This window comes from Cibotium barometz, chromosome 9 (assembly GCF_041138505.1).
Source record: "Cibotium barometz isolate CiBa-2024 chromosome 9, ASM4113850v1, whole genome shotgun sequence".
Taxonomy (NCBI): Eukaryota; Viridiplantae; Streptophyta; class Polypodiopsida; order Cyatheales; family Cibotiaceae; genus Cibotium; species Cibotium barometz.
In genome coordinates, this window is record NC_141054.1 from 25,141,072 (window position 1) to 25,159,928 (window position 18,857).

An 18,857-nucleotide genomic window follows, 5' to 3' on the forward strand; every position below is an offset into this window, starting at 1 on the left:
AGGGAAATTGGTTAGACAAGTGTTGGAAGATAGAAGGACTGGTTCTCCACAGCATTTGATGAGTCTTATTGGGTTAAAGTTTGGGCTTGGTATAATGGAGTAAAACTAGATAAAGGGGCAACTAGGGACCTACACGAAGAACTAAGGAAAAGTGAAGTGAATGTAGATTACTGTAACAAAATTTGGAGGTTAAAGTGGAATCCTAGTAGCTGGAGGAGGAGATTGAAGGTAATATGGGAGGTAGGTATTCATGTGAAGTCTTAGGTTTTCCTCTGAAGGGTATGCATATGGGCCTTACCTATTGGGATTAAGCTGTTACAGAGAAACTTTACTACGGATGCTGCCCTAGATGCAGGACTGCCTTGGAAGATGGGAGACGTGCATTTTCAGAGTGTCCTGCTATTAAAGGGGCATGCGGTAGAATAGCGAAGTGGGTTTCTTGTAGTATAGGGATTCAAGGCCAATGGGGGGATTGCGTTTTAGGAAGATGGTCTATTAGTGATGGGATTGTTGATTTGATATTCAACATAATTAGATTTTGCTGCCTGTGGGAGATATGGAATACTAGAAATTGCATAATTTTCTAGAAAGAAACTACTCTTGGGATTCATGTGGCAGAGTTGATGCATAAATGTATATATATGTGCTGGTCTGTTTATCATTTGAATAAGCTGAATGAGGATGGGGTGGCACAATTAGTCCAGGCTTTGCAGATTGGGATGGCATGACCTATATATCAACTAGGGAGACTCTTGTGCATACTAGGTTCTCACTAGGTTATCCTAACAGGTGGTCTTATGTTTCAGGGATATATGTGAAAGCAAAGCCATTGAAGTTTGGGCCAAAGACTACGAGGTGGTATCAAAAAGAGAAGCCACCTACCTATTCACACTTATGTGGCATTTATTGAAAACCGTGTGGGGACTATGCCAGCGGTCAAAATTTGGACAAAAGGTGAAACATTGGAGAGGCAGTCTCCCAAAGGCAGCACCTTTGAAGCTATGATTGAGGCATGCCGCATGCATACAATTGGGGTATCAAATTTCTTGGGAGTTTGTGTGGGAAGATGAAAGGCAGAATCTCGTCTTCAGCCTACTTAACAAAGATATGTAAACAAGGGGATAGAGCTTTGTAGAGGTAATTTTGTAATTTGGTTTTTGGAATATATATGTATATATATAATCTATACAGGATTAAGGGAGGGTGGCCCTCCCTCCACGTGGGCAAAGGAGGGGGGCCTATTTCAAAATACTGCCTCCTCCTTGCAAGCGTGACGTTCACGCTTACATTTGAAAATACCCGATCACGTCACGCTTGCATTTGAAAATTTGAAAATAGCCGAGTCCAATCAATTCCGGTTGTTCCACGCCTGCTGTTCGCCTCGACCTCCACACGGTGCAGGTACGTTTCTAAGGTTCCCTCCACGTGCATTGTCTGCTTTTACTCCGTGTCCATTGTCTGCTTTTACTGCAAGACGTCTTTCATGTCGGGACTGCAATACGAAGAAACATGGGTGGTGTTAGTGAGGATGGAGAAGGCCATCGACAAGTATAGCCATTCATATGAGGGAAGGCAAAAATACAAAGATGAGAGGGACTGATAAAAAAACAAGATGACCTACATCTGCACGAATTTGTGTCAGCTTTTCTGCTCGCCATTCTGGATCCCACCATCTCTGTTGTGGCCACCTCCTCTCCCTCCTTCACCACCTCGGCCGCCTCCTCTCCCGCCACCGCCTCTGCCTCTTCCACCCTGTCGGTTTGGACCTCCCCCTCCTCCTCGCATGGCCATGCACCACTGAAACAGGGGATGGAACCGGAGGAGCAAAGGGACACCAAGATCTACCAAGCACAACTATGTTGAGCTGCAATCTGCATGGGTAAAAGGACAATTGCGTCAAAAATCTGCAACCTGCAGCAACAACTAGGCAATCTGCAAGTGACAGCAAGCCACAGTTAGGTCAAAATACGCAAGAGGATTCCTCATAGCGTCAAAAACGCCGTAGAATATACATGCAACACAGAGAGAGAGAAAAGAGAGCAAACACTGGCATGTTGGCGCCGTGTTTGCTCTACCTGGACCCCATCGAAGTTCTTCATGGCGTTGATGAGATGGAAGACGGAGCCGCCCACAGCCCCCATGGCCTGTTGCAACAACAAAAACAACTCCTCTGTTTGCATGCAACAACAGCTCCTCTGTGTTGCATGCAAACAGATTGTGAAGGTGGTGATTGTGAAGGTGCTTACATGAGAGTGGGGAGGCACGAAGGGCAGGTAGGGAGGCAGGGAGGGGCGCTGCTATGGAGGAGAGAAGAGAAAAAGGTTGAAAGAGACATTCTCTATGAGGACCCCATCGAAGTTCTTCATGGCGTTGATGAGATGGAAGACGGAGCCGCCCACAGCCCCCATGGCCTGTTGCAACAACAAAAACAACTCCTCTGTTTGCATGCAACAACAGCTCCTCTGTGTTGCATGCAAACAGATTGTGAAGGTGGTGATTGTGAAGGTGCTTACATGAGAGTGGGGAGGCACGAAGGGCAGGTAGGGAGGCAGGGAGGGGCGCTGCTATGGAGGAGAGAAGAGAAAAAGGTTGAAAGAGACATTCTCTATGAGGACTTGGTCTTTGAGTGAGTCCACAGAGCTGTGAAATGCTGAGAGCTAGCTTTCTGGACTGACTCAAAGACCAAGTCCTCAAAGACAAAACACAAAAACCAGAAACACAAGCCGACTCCAAGCCTGGACGTAGAGGCGGCAGAGAGAGAGAGAGAGAGAGAGAGAGAGGGAGGGAGGGAGGGAGGGAGGGAGATGATGCATGCATGTCCACCACGGCGCCCAGAAACAGTGAGAAGCTCTCTGCAAACCGACTCCAAGCCTGCAGCCAGCCTGGACGTAGATTCCACCAAAACACTGAGAAGCTGCAAGCCGCCTCCAAGCCTTGACGTAGCCCAGAAACGCTGAGAGCTTTGCCCAGAAACGCTGAGAAGCTCTCTGCGTTCACGTGCAAGAAGCCGACTCCAAGCCTCTGTGCAAGAAGCCGACTCCAAGCCTCTGCGTAAAGGCGAAAGAGAGAGAGAGAGGGAGGGTCAGTTTATTGGTATTGAACAATTAGCTGAAACTCATGCACTACTACATTTGGAAGAAATTCTTCGTGCTCAGAGACGGACATTGGCAGATTTTTAAGGGATGCCTGGACTAAACAGAACTGATTTGGAAGTCTTGGGTGAAAATACATTGCTTTTGGAAGAGAGATCTTTTGATACTGTGGAACAATATAACCTGTCAAGTGCTATGGAGTCAACTTTAACAGATAGCCAGCGTGTTGCTTTCGATGCTGTAATGCATGCAATTGCGACAGATGCAGGTGGCATTTTTTTCCTGGATGGTCCGGGGGGATCGGGCAAGACCTATTTGTATAATTGCTTGCTTGCGCGAGTACGTGGACAAGGGTATGTTGCTTTGGCCACTGCATCGTCAGGTATTGCTTCTCTACTCTTGGCGAATGGACGTACTGCACATTCTAGATTCAAGATACCTCTGGAGCTAAACAATTCTTCAACTTGCAAAATCCCTGTACATGGACAACTTGCTGAGGTTTTGAGAGTTTGTAAGCTCATTATTTGGGATGAGGCTCCAATGATTCATCGTTATGCTTTTGAAGCATTGGATAGGAGCTTACAAGATGTATTATTCTCAGATAAGCCATTTGGTGGAAAGGTTGTATTAATGGGAGGAGATTTTAGACAAATCTTGCCTGTTATTATGAAGGGAAGACGTGAGGATATTGTTAATGCAGCATTGTGTCGTTCCTTTCTATGGAACTCTATCAAAGTTCTAAAGTTAGCTGGAAATATGCGTATTCAATCAAGCAATACTAATGGATGCAATGAATTTAAACAGTGGGTCATGAATATTGGGAATGGAGTGGATTGTAGCAATGATAATACGATGGTGACACTACCAAGTAATATGGTCTTGCAAAGATCGAGTCTTAAAGACTTGGTACATTGGGTATACTCTGAATTGGCTATCACTACGACATATGCTTCATACTTTAGTGAGCGTGCTATTCTTGCTCCGATAAACAGTCAAGTGGATATTGTGAATAAGACACCTTTGGATGCAATGCCTGGTGAGCCTAAGCAATATTTCAGTGCAGATTCAATTCTTGAAAATGATGAAAATTCATTCCTGTATTCCACAGAATTTTTGAACACAATCGACCTTCGGGGCGGATATCCACCTCACTGCTTGGTTTTAAAGTTAGAAGCTCCTGTTATTTTGCTTCGTAACTTGGATCCAAGACGTGGACTCTGTAATGGTACGTGGATGATATGTAAGGCCTTTCACTCTAAAGTCTTGGAGACTGAAATCATCACTGGTACTAAAGTTGGTGAAAGAGTATTTCTTCCACCACGGATTACCTTTATATGCAGCGAGGCCCAACTACCATTCACCATGAGGAGGAGACAGTTTCCCGTGCGGCTGGCATTTGGCATGTCAATAAACAAATCACAAGGCCAAACCCTAAATGTCTTGGGGTTGTATTTGGTGACTCCAGTGTTTACTCATGGACAACTGTATGTCGCGTTGTCACGAGCACGGTCTCCTCATGCTGTTAAGGTGTTACTTGAGGATAACGCTAATGTGGAGTGTTCATTTGATGATCTTCAAAGTTATACACCTACAACAAACAATATTGTTTATAAGGAGATCTTAATGACTTCAGAGTGACAAATCAGGTTTCTTATTTAAGTTCTGCAATTTGATTAATTTTGTTGTGATTTCTTTTTTTATACATATTTGTCCATGGTAAAAGTACCTATTTTTGTTGTTTATGTTTTGACAGACATGTCTAAGATTACCTTTACATTGGACATGCCTTTGTCGAGGATAGTACGTGAGTTTCTCTCTATATTTGCTTAACTTTTCTTGATTACAAAGTATGGAACATGACATTCTATACTAATGTCTATCTGTATACAGAGCCACCGCTATGGTCAGCTCCTATTACTGCAGGTCACGTAGCAGGGATTATGATTGATGCTTATAGGGATGGGTAAGTATAAGTGTAATTGTTAGGCATTGTATGAATATTTTTTGAACCTATATATAAATAATTGTATAACCTATTTGTTATGCTTTGATTTTAGGATATTACATGACATTGATACGTTTATGGTAAGAGTTGTTGACGAAGGCATCGAGATGTACGGGATTGGTGTTCCTGATGAGGAGTGGGGTGTCTATTTGTTTTGGAGAGAGATGGACAGATGCTTTGCATCATTTGAGGGGTATTCAGTACCCGATGAGTGGTTGTTTCTTACATCCATCATGGCCATTGGTATTCGTTATGCGTTTTATACTAGAGCTCCTCATGTACCATCGACTCGATGTTCTATTGTACGAGGTAATTTTGATTATGTTTTTCTATTATAAGATTTTTTTGAGATTTTATTTATCGATGTGTCGTTATGTGCAGATTTGATTTATCATTGTTTCGTTTGTGCAGGTCCTTTACATTCATCGATAGTAGAGCATGTGCGGGATGGATCACCGCTTTACAATAGAGAGCGTATTGTGATGAGGAGACAATTGAATGATCCTTCTCACAAGAGAAGAATTCAATTTGTTGATTCTGACATTACTGACTAAGAATACGTATTTTGTGGTGTATTTTGAGAATATGTAATATTGGTCCTTTTTTGCATCTTTGTATGCTACATTACTATGATATTTTTGTTTTCGCCATAAATCTACAAGACATGGATGTTATTTTGAGATATGTATATATAAAGTCACTTGAAATAATGTATTGTGTTTACTTAAAACATGACCTAAATTGGAGAAACTGAGTTTATTTTTTCTAGAACTCTACCTGTGGGCCCCGCAGCAATGCGCGGGTCCAATACTAGTTATTGTTTAAAAAAAAGCTGTGAAAGCACGATAAAACACCTCTATCGTGACATCGTTCGCGACCTTTTCTGCACATTTGAGATTTGGACGAGTTGGGCATTTTCGTCAGGTCCAAAATTCGTCTGGGTTCCAAAATTCGTCTGGGTTCCGTCACTTTCCGTCATTCCCACCCTCATTCTGCTTCTTTAGCAGGTGGGTCTCTCCATATCACCTCCTTCTGGCTGTATCTGTCCATGGATAGTGTGATGAAGAAGCATTTTCCCGCTAATTAAGCTAGCTTGATCAGAAGAAGAAGCTATTCGCCATTAAATTAATCAAGCTAGCTTGAACAGGGTTTTGTGTGGTGAAGAAGCCACTAATCAAGCTGCCTTAATCCAGTTGAAGTACTGGTGTTTAAAGTGGCAAATTTCCATTGAGGAAGCTTCTCTGAGCACAGAATCTTGCAATACAGGCAAAGTTAAGTTTTGGGTTGCAAGGAATCAATTCAACACTAATCAAGCTGCCTTGAATCAGCAAAGGGTCTTCTTGCTAGCCTATATGGCCAAATTTTCCTCACTTTTTAAGCGCCCCAAGGATGCCAAGCACAAAGGAAGAAGCGATGATAAAAAAGAGGATGCATCCCGGCATGGGCAGGAGGGATTAGATTATAGTAGCAGGTCGAAAAAGAGTCCCCCAAGGTTGGCAAGGTCACCGATTATTCGAGGTCTGCGACATCCAGACGATGGTGATCTATCAGGAATCTCTCTTACTGGGGTGGATCAGTCCTCTGAGATGGCCTTTGCGTTGGCTCCGGGCTCACGTTCACCCCCTCCTTCCAATTCATTGTCTAGGCATGCGAGCAACTTTGAGATGTTGTCGCCTCTCCCATCGCCCCCAAGGTCACCTGGTCAATTCGGCATCCAATCTTCGAGACTGTGGCCACTTCCCTCTCCGCCGAGACAATGCCCCAGAGGAAATCAGGACAATGAGAGGGATTTGAGTGATTGTTCTTTGGAAAATGCGTCGGATGGCCATGAGATGTTACCTTCTTCCTACACAGGGTTGCTTGAAGGGGACACATACAAGCTACGGCAGTCCACCATAGATACCGAGTAAGAGAGCATTTTCCCTTTTAAACCTTCAATTTATAGGCTTTTTTGAAATAAAGATTAACTGGAAAACGTATGGTTCAACGATTCTACCATTTATATTTAGCCCCCTAGTGACATGGCTTTTTACCGTACACATAGATATCAGTCTTGAAAACAGGCTTTCTTGATCCAGTCATCTTTTTCATCACATAAATTTTGCAGGGTCTATGGGTACATGCAGAAGGTGATGCTTAGAGAGGAGTTGCAATGAGCTCTAGTGGGAGGCAACATCGTTATCCTTCTGCTATAGGAGCACCACCTCACCGCTGGCCACATTCCTAGATGCAACAAGTCCTTCCATATGGCAGAGCCTCACTTGTGACATAGTGGAGAGCCCTCCATGGCACTGGCATAGATGCTTACAAGGTGCAAATAATCAGCTGCATTAAGAGTGAGCCATGTGAAAAGTTATGGATGTTATCCTTGGATCATAGTTGTCAAAACTTGGTATTGGCAAGGTCCCAACCCTGTCCTCACATTTTTACCCGGGAGAAGCCATTGCCAACCCTGTTGAGACGTTTGCATGCCGACTTGTTAGCCAACCTTTCCAATCCCGTTGACAACAACATTGGAAGCGTTGGTTGGCAAGTTGGGAAAGGCTACATTATTAAGCTTTAAGAAAATAATGTCCCAAGTTGTCAATGGAAAGATTGTAAGTGCCATCCCAAGTGCAGATGTGTCATTGCCATTGTGGTGCACCTTCAAAAACTTTTTCTCTTGTTGTAATCTTGCACAAAATACTACTTATGCATGTAAGCATGTCTATGGAATACAACTAACCCTGTGACATGTCATGATGATGTGGCATTGGGATCTGTTTCCGTTTTGAGTTTTTGCTTTGGGGGTTGCCGTTTCCATTGTGTGGGGACGTTTTGACAACTATGCCTGGAATCTTTGCATAGAGGCACCTTGAGGAGTGTGGCCCTCGATTCCTATGTTGAAAGGCCATCACGGCAATACCATAGGCGGACAACGATACCTATCTCAGCCCAAGTTGCAAATGAACCTCCCTGGTCTAATGCAAACGTTGGGTGCAAGATTCCCTGCTCTCTCCCCCAATGGTTCACAAAAGAGCTCCTGAGGTGTAGAATATTTGATCAGCGATATGGGAGGCAGGGGTGCCTAATATAGACAAATTCACGTCTGGTCGGCCTGCCTTTTGTTGTGCAAGCCCTACAAAGTGTCATAAAGTCACTTAACATGTTCATATTGGTCTTAAGAGGAGGTGCCCAACTCTTGGCCCCTTGTAGTGAGGTTGGTTTGCTTGTGCTTAGGCTGCACAAAACTGGTCTAAAGCTGCCTTGATGGCTGCCCATGCTGTGCCCACATTGCTTCCACACGAGCCTTGGATTCTGTCTGCCTTGCACTCGCAGGTGGGTCACATTCTTACCCACTAAAACTACAGCTGTCCTCAATTGTATGGTGTTTGTTGCATGTGCGGAATCCTTGCTGTATTGATCCACAGGCCTAAGCTTGAGTAAGAACAAATGCTAAATAAACATGATTAAGACAGAGGAGAGAGAAGAAGAGAGAGATAGTTGGTGTTAGGGTACAAAAAGATGACTTAAGAGTCTGTACATACATATGCTAGGCCCTTGGTCTACACCTTAGGGGTGACCTGTGGCCCCTTCTACATACTTCTACTACTTTCTACTTCTTCAAAATGGTGGTTATGCTGAATGATGAATGCAAATGCTAACTTTGCTTATATATATGCTTGGAGATGCTCGTTGGCTTGTATGACTGCTGTCTGCCAGTTCTTAGACAAAATATTCATGAAATAAGTCCTTGAAATGCTGCACTTCATTCAATGCCTGCCCACACTGTTGGCCGATTGAATGCTTGAGTTCCCTGCTGCCGCCGAATGCTGTTGAGCCTTCTTGCTGGCTGCCGGCTGGGTTCCCATGCCGTGCTATCCCTTTCCCTTAACACAACGGCGCGTCACCCGCCAGAACTGATCATGCCTGTTTTGCTAGGCCTTTGGAACTGATTTGAGAGCGTAATGATGTATTGTTTCTGAGTACAGACCCCAGAGAATGCTTTCCTCTAGCTTTGCCTGTTGTAGACCACTCCATTTGCCACCGTGATTGCATTCTTCTGATGGATCTGTGCACCTCCTTGGGACTATGCTTAGTGGTTGAGTTTGAATGCTCTGATACCAATGTTGCATGCACTGAGGTTGATTGTGGTAACGCACAACAAAGCCTTCTTCAACCTTTACTCTGGTGAGATCTTTAGCATCCATTCACTAAGTAGAGAGAGAGAGGAGAAAGTAGACGACACAATATTGGGTCCCAAATACCCACTCAAGGGCCTCCCCTTGCAACCTGGAGTATTTGCTTATACTACAGGACAATGCTTTAGAAGTCTATGACTGCCCAACGCAAGGACGAGGAAGACCGTATGTCGGCTGAGAATCCGCCAATCCAAGGGCACTGTAGAAGACTCTTCTGGGCCACTTATGCAAATCCAGGATAGCTGTAGGACTGCACATATGCTGGCTCCATGTTGAAGAGGTGTTTGCCTGAAGAGGATGAAGACTGAATGCTGACTTGAGGACTGAATTCTGCTTGATGACTAGGCGGCTGTGTATATAAGGCTTGGGGTTGCTGGTCGGCCAGCAGAGAGGCTGTTGGTCAGTTCTGGTGGGACAAAAAATGCACAAACAGCATTTAATGCTGCGCATAGTGCTGCTGCCCCACATACTGCTGTTGGCCAAGCTTAATGCCCGTAGTTGCTGCCTATAAGCTGCTGTTGGCCTGTCCCATATGCTTCTAGGGCTGACGACTATGCTCTACAGCCTGGTTTGGCTGTTGTATGGGCTGCCCATGGCAGAGTGTAGGGCTGCAAGTACTCCTTTTGTACTCAGGCCCATGTCTGCCTAAATGATGCAAAGCTAGGTTATGGGGCTGACTGCTACATGCACTTATCTGATGGGGTTCTTCAAGTGGGTTAAAAGGACCTCTATGGCTTGGAGACTGACCTACGTAGCTCATGCCTGAGTGTCCCTGGACTGAGGGCTCACAATGGGGCCATGCCGTACGACAGATGTTCCTTAAAAGGTACTATTTATGTACAAATGTTGCACTGATGATGATGCCAGTGTGTCACTGTGTACCCCAGTGCAGGGTGCACATGACGTTCCCTCCTGCTTAGCTTGGCGGCAGGGTCATGGCTTCCAAGTAGTCCACCAATAATTGGGGGTACTCTTGAAAGAACTCTTCATCCAACCATACCGCTTCATGGGTTTCTTGGTCCTTGCACTGATACCAATGTTGCATGCGCGGAAGCCTTGCTGTATTGATCCACAGCCTAAGCTTGATTAAGAACAAGATGTTGAATAAAAATGATTACGACAGAGGAGAAAGAAGAAGAGAGAGATAGTTGGTGTTAGTGTTTTCTTTATTATATGGTACAAAAAGGTGACTTAATGTGACATGTGAGAGCTTAAGACCGTAGTAATCACAACCTTAAGGCTTAGTCTAACTAAACTGCACTTAATGATGTTTAAGAGATAGACAAATATGTGTCAATGCAATGCAGCTATATTATATGATGAATGCGGTTACAATGAGATCCAAATGGATCTATACTGCTGAATATGCTGCCTATATGCTGAATATGCTGAATGAACTGAATGAACTGCTGTCCACTATCTTTCCCTTGTCTCCTGGGAAGGAAACGTTGAAGGGATGCTTTGGAACAGATGTTATGCTGACCTGATGATGAAACGCAGAACTGATGGGCTGAACTGAACTGAATGTGGCTGCGTTTGCTGAATATGAATGCTGATGATGATGCGTTACTGTTATGCTGATGCGTTGGCTGGATATGCTGCTCCCAAAGCTTCCTGGAGGAGATGCGTTGGAGCACACTGGGCTGAATGCTGCTATAATGAGCTTGAATGGCTGAATGGAGAGGCGCCTATATATATATGCATGAATGCTGCTGGTCGGCCAGCACAAGGGCTGTCGGCCAGATGCCATGTCCACAACTGCTGTCGGCTAGTCATAAATAATGTCATGCTGATTTTTGGTGATAAAACACCCTCATATATGCCTGAATAAATCATGATTAAATGCCTGATGATGTCTATGATGCTAATATGATGCCATGTCACTGTACACCTGACTGGTGTGCACATGACATTCCCCGCTGCTAAACTGTTGCTGGGTGATAAACCTAGCAACCTTCGACTCCTCTGTGATCCTTCTCCTCCAAACCATTGCCCCCTTCTGTCTTCTGCCGGGACTGAGGCCGTCTGCAGGAGTGAAATCCTTTGAGCCAAGACTCTATGTACTGCGGGAACTGAATGGCAAATACCTGAGTCACCCCTGACCTGCCTCTGGAAACCTTTCACCTACCATCTCCGTCGTACCTGAAGCTCTGACCCTCTTGAGGCGATGTTGGAGCAAACTTCCGTCTTCTGTGGAAGAGAAACCCCCCTGCTGCCAGTTGAAGCCCAAAACTTATGTCCTCCTTTGATGATGGATGTCATTCTTCCCCAGAGAGTTCATGGGCAAACATGTATGCCTTGCAGATGCAAGTCTGACTGCTAAGATGACTACTATGCAAGCCATGTGCAACCCTATATGCTGTGCAAGAATGCAGATGGATGGGTTACTGATGCAGACCTAAGGGAAAATCCCTAAGGGTGGCTTGCAAAATTTTGAGAACTGGGTTTAACTGTGCGGAAGCGATAAAAATGATGTCTGACTAAATGATTGATGAACTGAACATGATCTAAGGCTGGTTACCCTGTAACGCTCTGATACCAATGTGACATGTGAGAGCTTAAGACCGTAGTAATCACAACCTTAGTCTAACTAAACTGCACTTAATGATGTTTAAGAGATAGACAAATATGTGTCAATGCAATGCAGCTATATTATATGATGAATGCGGTTACAATGAGATCCAAATGGATCTATACTGCTGAATATGCTGCCTATATGCTGAATGAACTGAATGAACTGCTGTCCACTATCTTTCCCTTGTCTCCTGGGAAGGAAACGCTGAAGGGATGCTTTGGAACAGATATTATGCTGACCTGATGATGAAACGCAGAACTGATGGGCTGAACTGAACTGAATGTGGCTGCGTTTGCTGAATATGAATGCTGATGATGATGCGTTACTGTTATGCTGATGTGTTGGCTGGATATGCTGCTCCCAAAGCTTCCTGGAGGAGATGCGTTGGAGCACACTGGGCTGAATGCTGCTATAATGAGCTTGAATGGCTGAATGGAGAGGCGCCTATATATATATGCATGAATGCTGCTGGTCGGCCAACACAAGGGCTGTCGGCCAGATGCCATGTCCACAACTGCTGTCGGCTGGTCATAAATAATGTCATGCTGATTTTTGGTGATAAAACACCCTCATATATGCCTGAATAAATCATGATTAAATGCCTGATGATGTCTATGATGCTAATATGATGCCATGTCACTGTACACCTGACTGGTGTGCACGTGACGCTTAAGAGTCTGTGCATATGCTAGGCTCTTGGTCTACCCGTTAGGGGTGACCTCTGGCCCCTTCTACATACTTCTACTGCTTTCTACTTCTTCAAAATGGTGATTATGCTGAATGATGAATGCAAATGCTAACTTTGCTTATATATATATGCTTGGAGATGCTGGTTGGCGTGTATGACTGCTATCGGCCAGTTCTTGGACAAAATATTCATGAAATAAATCCTTGAAATGCTGCTTTCCATTCAATGCTTGCCCACATTGCTGGCCGAGTGAATGCTACTGGCCGCCTACATGCTTGAGTTCCTTACTGGTTGCTGCTGAATGCTGTTGACCTTCTTACTGGTTGCCAACTGGGTTTCCATGCCCTCCATGTGCTTAACATGCTGATGCTGATGATGATTATGCACTAAATGTTGTCCTAAGTGCTGTCCCAATGAAGGAATTTTGCTGTTCATGCTGAAGATTAGTCATGGCACAGGCATGCACGTGACAGTGTTTAAAAAAGTGCTATGCACAAAAAACCAATCCAATCTCCCCCAAGGAAGTAGTTGGCCGGAAATCTAGGAGACCACCTTGTAAGTTGTCCCCACTTCGGAGGCTAACATTTTGTCCATGCCTCAACGACATCAACATTTGCAAATGAAACGGCAATGCCACAGACAAATATCCTCTTGAAGATCTCTTGGCCACTGATGAGCATCCTCTTGTATAAGCCCTAACCAAACCACTTTTTGTTGAGAACGCTCATCTTCCATTGGTTCAGGCAATCCTAAATGATACTTACTCGTCGAGTATTGGCCGAACACCGTATGAGCATTTGGTCGCCAGTTCTCATATCTTTTGACGAGACATGTATCACCAGCTCTCGAGGCCAACAAAACCACCAAAACATTTTCGGGGGAGGTTTGACAAAAACTCAGTACGAGGGGCTTTGTGTGAATATATGCTCTTATGTGTGTGTGTGTGTGTGTGGAGTGCGTGTGTGAGAGCATATCTTGATACAGAGTTCTACACCCACTATTGGGCACTGATGACGTTAGTGGGGATGTCGTAGTATCTAGTCCATACTATGCATAATGGAGTTGATAGTTATATAGTCTTGTGGGTTGACTACCATGAGTATATAACATGCATGTTCCTAAAAGGTGAATTTGGGCATGTTCCTGGATTCATCTAGGTATATAATTCAGCCGTATTAGCGGACATGCAGATTTCACATTGTGAAGTTTTCGTCCGAGTTGCGGCGAGTTGATATTGTGCTTATTCTTTCTATCTTTAGCGGTGCATTGAGGGGACTCTATCCCAGTTGTATCTCACATCCAAATTAATAAGGCAATGAAAAAGAGTCTTTCCGTGTACTTGGTTTTTGTTCGTGACAAAATTGAACAAAGTAATGTGAATGTGGATGTATTGACTCAAGAAATTTTGAATTTTCTTAATGCTTATAAAGATTGTTTTACCGATGCATTGCCAGGAGAGCTACCTCGTGAGAGACCCGAGGATCATCGCATAGATCTTGTGCCAGGTAGTTCCCCACCTAACAAACACGCATATCGTGTGAGTGCCGCACAAGAAGAGGAGATCATGAAGCAGGTCAATGAGCTTTTAGAGAAAGGTTTGGTTTAGCCAAGCTCTTGACTCTTTTGTTCTCCTGTGCTTCTTGTGCAAAAGAAGGATGGATCTTTTCGCATGTGTGTGGATTATCGAGCTCTAAACAAGCTCACCATCAAGAACAGGTTTTCAATCCCACGCATAGATGACATCTTGGATAAGCTTGATGGCTCGGCTTGTTTCAGCCGTATAGATTTGAAGAGTGGCTATCACCAGATTCGTGTGGTACCCCAAGATGTCCATAAAACCGCATTCAGGACAGCTTTCGGATTGTATGAGTTTTTAGTGATGCCTTTTGGCCTTACCAATGCCCGAGCAACATTCAACCGTATGATGGACATGATATTTCAATCCCATCATAAATTCATAGGTGTATTCTTTGATGATATCTTGGTTTTCTCTCCAAGAATGAGAAGGAGCATAAGACTCATTTGGCTACCGTGTTTGAAGAGTTGCGAAAGCATAAACTCTTCATAAATGCTAAGAAAAGTGAGTTCTTCCTCTCAAAGATACACTATTTGGGGCACATTGTATCCAAAGAGGGTGTAAAAATGGATCTTGCTAAGATTGAATCATTCGAAATTGGCCAGAGTTGCAAAATGTACATTAGGTGTGTAGCTTTCTTGGATTATGTTCATACTATAGGCGATTCATAAGGCATTTTGCTAATATTGCCTCCCCTTTGTATGATCTTACAAAGAAGAAAGCCACCTTTCAATGGACTTCAAATGAGCAAGTTGCCTTCTTGCAACTCAAAAATGCTATCATTTGTGGGCTCGTTTTGATTGTTCCGGGACTTGCAAAAGCCATTCACGGTGAAATGTGATGCATGTGGGAATTGCATAGGAGCTCAAGAGGGTCATGTAGTTGCTTATGAGAGCCGTCGATTGCATGATGCCGAGATCCATATGGACATTTATGAAAAAGATCTCTTGGCTGTAATTCATGCCTTAAAGATATGGAAACATTATCTTCTTGGGGCTGAATTTGTAGTCAAGACAGATCACCAAAGCTTGAGGTACTTTCTATCTCAAACAAAGCTCTCGGAGAAGCAAATGAGAATGGTAAACTTTCTTTCCATGTTTCATTTTCAGATTGTACATACTCCGGGAAAGAAGAATCTAGTGGCAAATGCTTTGTCCAAGAAGCCTTATATTGCTGCAGTTTCAGTGGCCTCTCATGGGGACTTATCTACCGTGCGTGATTTGTATCATTTGGATGCTGATTTTTTCCATATATGGACTGATTTGATAGCTGGTCTCTCACATACCTCTTATGTGATCAAAGAGGGTTATCTTATGAAGGATAATTGCCTATGTGTGGTGAAGGATATGCGTCCAAAGGTTATGGAGGAATGTCACGCTCCACCTTATGCTGGTCATAGAGGTATATTGGGTTAGAAAGATATTTCTTTTGGCCCAGCATGTGTAAAGACATTGAGTGTAGGTCAGCCTTTGGATGAGTTTCCTTACAAAAATCAAGGATTTTAAGGAGCAGGTGGCTAGTGTGGATGAAGTATATCCTGATAGTTCATTGGTGTCTACTGTCTTGAATGCGTTGCCGGACTCGTATCAAGGATTTGCTTCTATCATCAGACTCGTGATGAAAGGCAATCCAAATGCCTTGAAGTTTAAGGAGTTGGTTTCTGTGCTCTTGCAAGAAGAGCAATCTAGGCAAAACAGATTTGTCATGTGTACATGAGATCAGGCTTTTGGTGCTGCTAGTCAATAAAGAGGCAAAGGTAAATCCTTTCCTCAAGGTAGTTACAAGCCGAAATCAGAGTCATTAGGCAAGCCTACAGACAAGGAAGGCGGCAAGCTAAACCTGGTCACTACATTAATGAGTGCAAGAAGCGGCTAGAGAAGGAGAAAAAGAAAGACTCAGGTATGGCTGTAGCTGATGCGTCAGCATCTAATGCAGAAAACAAAGAATCTGCAAACCATGGACATGATGATTGGGCTTTCATTGTGCAGTGCAGTTTTGACCCTTCGCATAAGGATGTATGCATGGCTGTTTACAGATTTACATGTCTGGTATTTTGATAGTGGTGCTAGTAAGCACATTACTTCTCATCGCAGTTTGTTCTCATCACTTGCATCTGCTCCACAGGGAAACACTGTTACATGTGCAAGTAACTCCTCATATCATGTAAAAGGAGTTGTTATAACCCTGCTACTCGCGAGATGCAAGCAAGCAAAGATGCTGTCTTTGATGAGATGAACAATCATGCTCTCACATGTATTATATGTACCAGGCATCAAGAAGAACTTGTTATTTGTCTCTGCCATTTCTAAGGCTGGCTTAGTGGTTTAGTTTATGGATGACAAATGTATTGTTCATGATCACAGTGATGGCAAACAATTGTCGCTTCTCGTACTTTGTGCCCATCTTGTGTCAGTTTGTCCATGTAAAGGAGCATTGAGTGAGTCACGATGACATACGTTAGTGCACTAAGTGGATAACCTTGCTGGAACAGATTTCCAAAGATACCAAGAGGCTAAAGTTCTCCACCCAAAATGCATTCACACATACAAACGCGCACACACAAACACAAACACGCTTACAGCCCTAACAATAATCCTTGTATTATGTGCAATGAATAAAAGTACAACCGAATGTTCAAGGTACAAAAGGTGATCAACTTTGCTGTTTTCAGCCCAAGTTGTAGATGAACCTCCAAACACTTGTCGTCGCCAAGATTACCTCCTTCTCGTACTTTGTGCCCATCTTGTGTTAGTTTGTCCATGTAAAGGAGCATTGAGTGAGTTGTGATGGCATACATTAGTGCACTAAGCGCATAACCCTGCCGAACAGATTTCCCAAGATACCAAGAGGCTGAAAGTTCTCCACCCAAAATGCATTCACACACACACACTCACAAACACAAACACACTTACAGTCCTAGCACTAATCCTTGTATTATGTTCAATGAATAAAATTACAACTGAATGTTCAAGGTACGAAAGGTGATCAACTTTGCTGTTTTCAGCCCAAGTTGTAGATGAACCTCCAAACACCTGTCGTCGCAAGATCACCTCCTTTCTCTTACAATCGCCTTACTTTGTGTTTAAAAGAGCTCCTAAGAAACATAATATTTGATGAGCAATATGGGGGGCTCTGATGCCTTATTTATAGACAAATTAATGTCTAGTTAGGCAGCCTTTTGCAAGCCCTACAGGTGTCATAAAAGTAACTTTACATGTTTGCATTGGGCCAAAAAGGTGCCCAACTCTTAGCCCCTTGGCCAAGCTGGACTGCACATGCTTAAGCTTACCAAAACCTGCCCATGGCCTCTTCTTGTCCCCCCTCCCCCTTATTTTGCATCTCCCTTGCTGACATACGTGACTCCATACGTACCGTACCTCGTACAAATAAGGTCTGTGTACCAAAAATGAGGTTCAATGTACAACACATATTTGGCCCGTTTTTTAATTATTTTAGTCAGTGGTCATTGCTCAGTAGTTAATAGATTAGTTTTCATTTTAGCATTACCATTTTCTTTCATGCTATTTTTGTATGGATGCTAGATATTCCTTATTTTACTATATATATATATATACATATAGTAAAAAACGTGAGCGTACTTAAACTACTTATCTTGATGCGTACTTTACGTACTTAAACTACTTATCTTGATGCGTACTCGTACCTTACACGTACCATACCGCACTGTACCTAAAGTACTCAACCACTATGAAGCTGGGGTGGGAAGGGGATGCCGTGGAGTCTCACCAATTCCTAGTGGCCCCCACTTAGGAATCTTGATTGTGGGTCCGGCCCAAAAGATCATCATACATGAGGGTGATGAGTGCATTTTTTTTTCAATTTCTGGTGCCCCGAGTTCTTATAGGGACAATGTGAGCGCCTGGCTGCTTGTTTGTATTTTTCGTCTGTTTGACGTGCATGAGGATGTCATGGGGGGACTTGCTCATTGATACACTCACATTGCCTGCACCTATAATCATACCACCCATTTTGGCCAGTCATGGGTCTAGGAGGTTTTTTGGAGGATTTGGTAGTGTAGGGAAAGTATTTTTGGGCGGCCTGGTTTGCTCATCATGTCTAGCCTTGCCCCCACTGCAAGACCTTTGTGATCTGCGAGTAGGAGATTTTGCAGTGGCAGAAACTGCTTTGGAGGCATCACCTGAACTTTGAAAGGGTAGGGCTTGTTAAGCCTTGTGCTGATTAATGCTGCTGGGCCTCATGAGTGAAGCTGGAAATAGCATCCTATGTGGAGCGAGTAGGCAAAGAAGGGAAAGCTGGGGTGGGAAGGGCATGCCGTGGAGTCTCACCAATTCCACATCTGCCCCCCCCCCCCCCCCCCCCCCCCCCCCCAAATCCCCCGGCTGCGGTCCCACTGCAATCACGCCAGGGGCAGGTTCTTTCAAATTCGCAGTTGCCAAGATTGATCTGCTCTTGCCTTGAGAGAAGGATCGGTATACTAGGTGCAGCTGTGAAAACCATTGACCCAAACATGCTATGAAAGAACTACGAGATCCTTTTCGATTGTGTCCAGGAAGAGGGCCAGGCGTTCCTAGTGTTGTATCAAGAAGACCACTGCAGAGGACTAACATGGCGTTGCCGTGGGGAGATATGGCCATACACTGTTGGGAGAGGTGGATGAATAGAATTGACTGCTTTCTAGGGATAGCTGAGTCAGGAGTGGTAGTGAGGTCTCATCACCACACAGCCAGGTGGTGCCTAACATTGCTGTTCAGCTGGAAG

The 18,857-nt window shown here is 44.0% G+C and overlaps 1 protein-coding gene across 1 annotated transcript in view; it reads left to right on the top strand.

Moving 5' to 3' along the window:
- The first annotated feature begins 5,939 nt into the window (after positions 1–5,939).
- LOC147635370 (uncharacterized) overlaps positions 5,940–18,857 on the top strand; it is a 59,909-nt gene continuing 46,991 nt past the window's right edge. Inside the window, exon 1 of the mRNA XM_086802624.1 lies at positions 5,940–7,003. Within this exon, the coding sequence (XP_086658750.1) occupies positions 6,450–7,003 (554 nt within the window). The 5' untranslated portion in view covers positions 5,940–6,449. The remainder of the gene's footprint in view (positions 7,004–18,857) is intronic.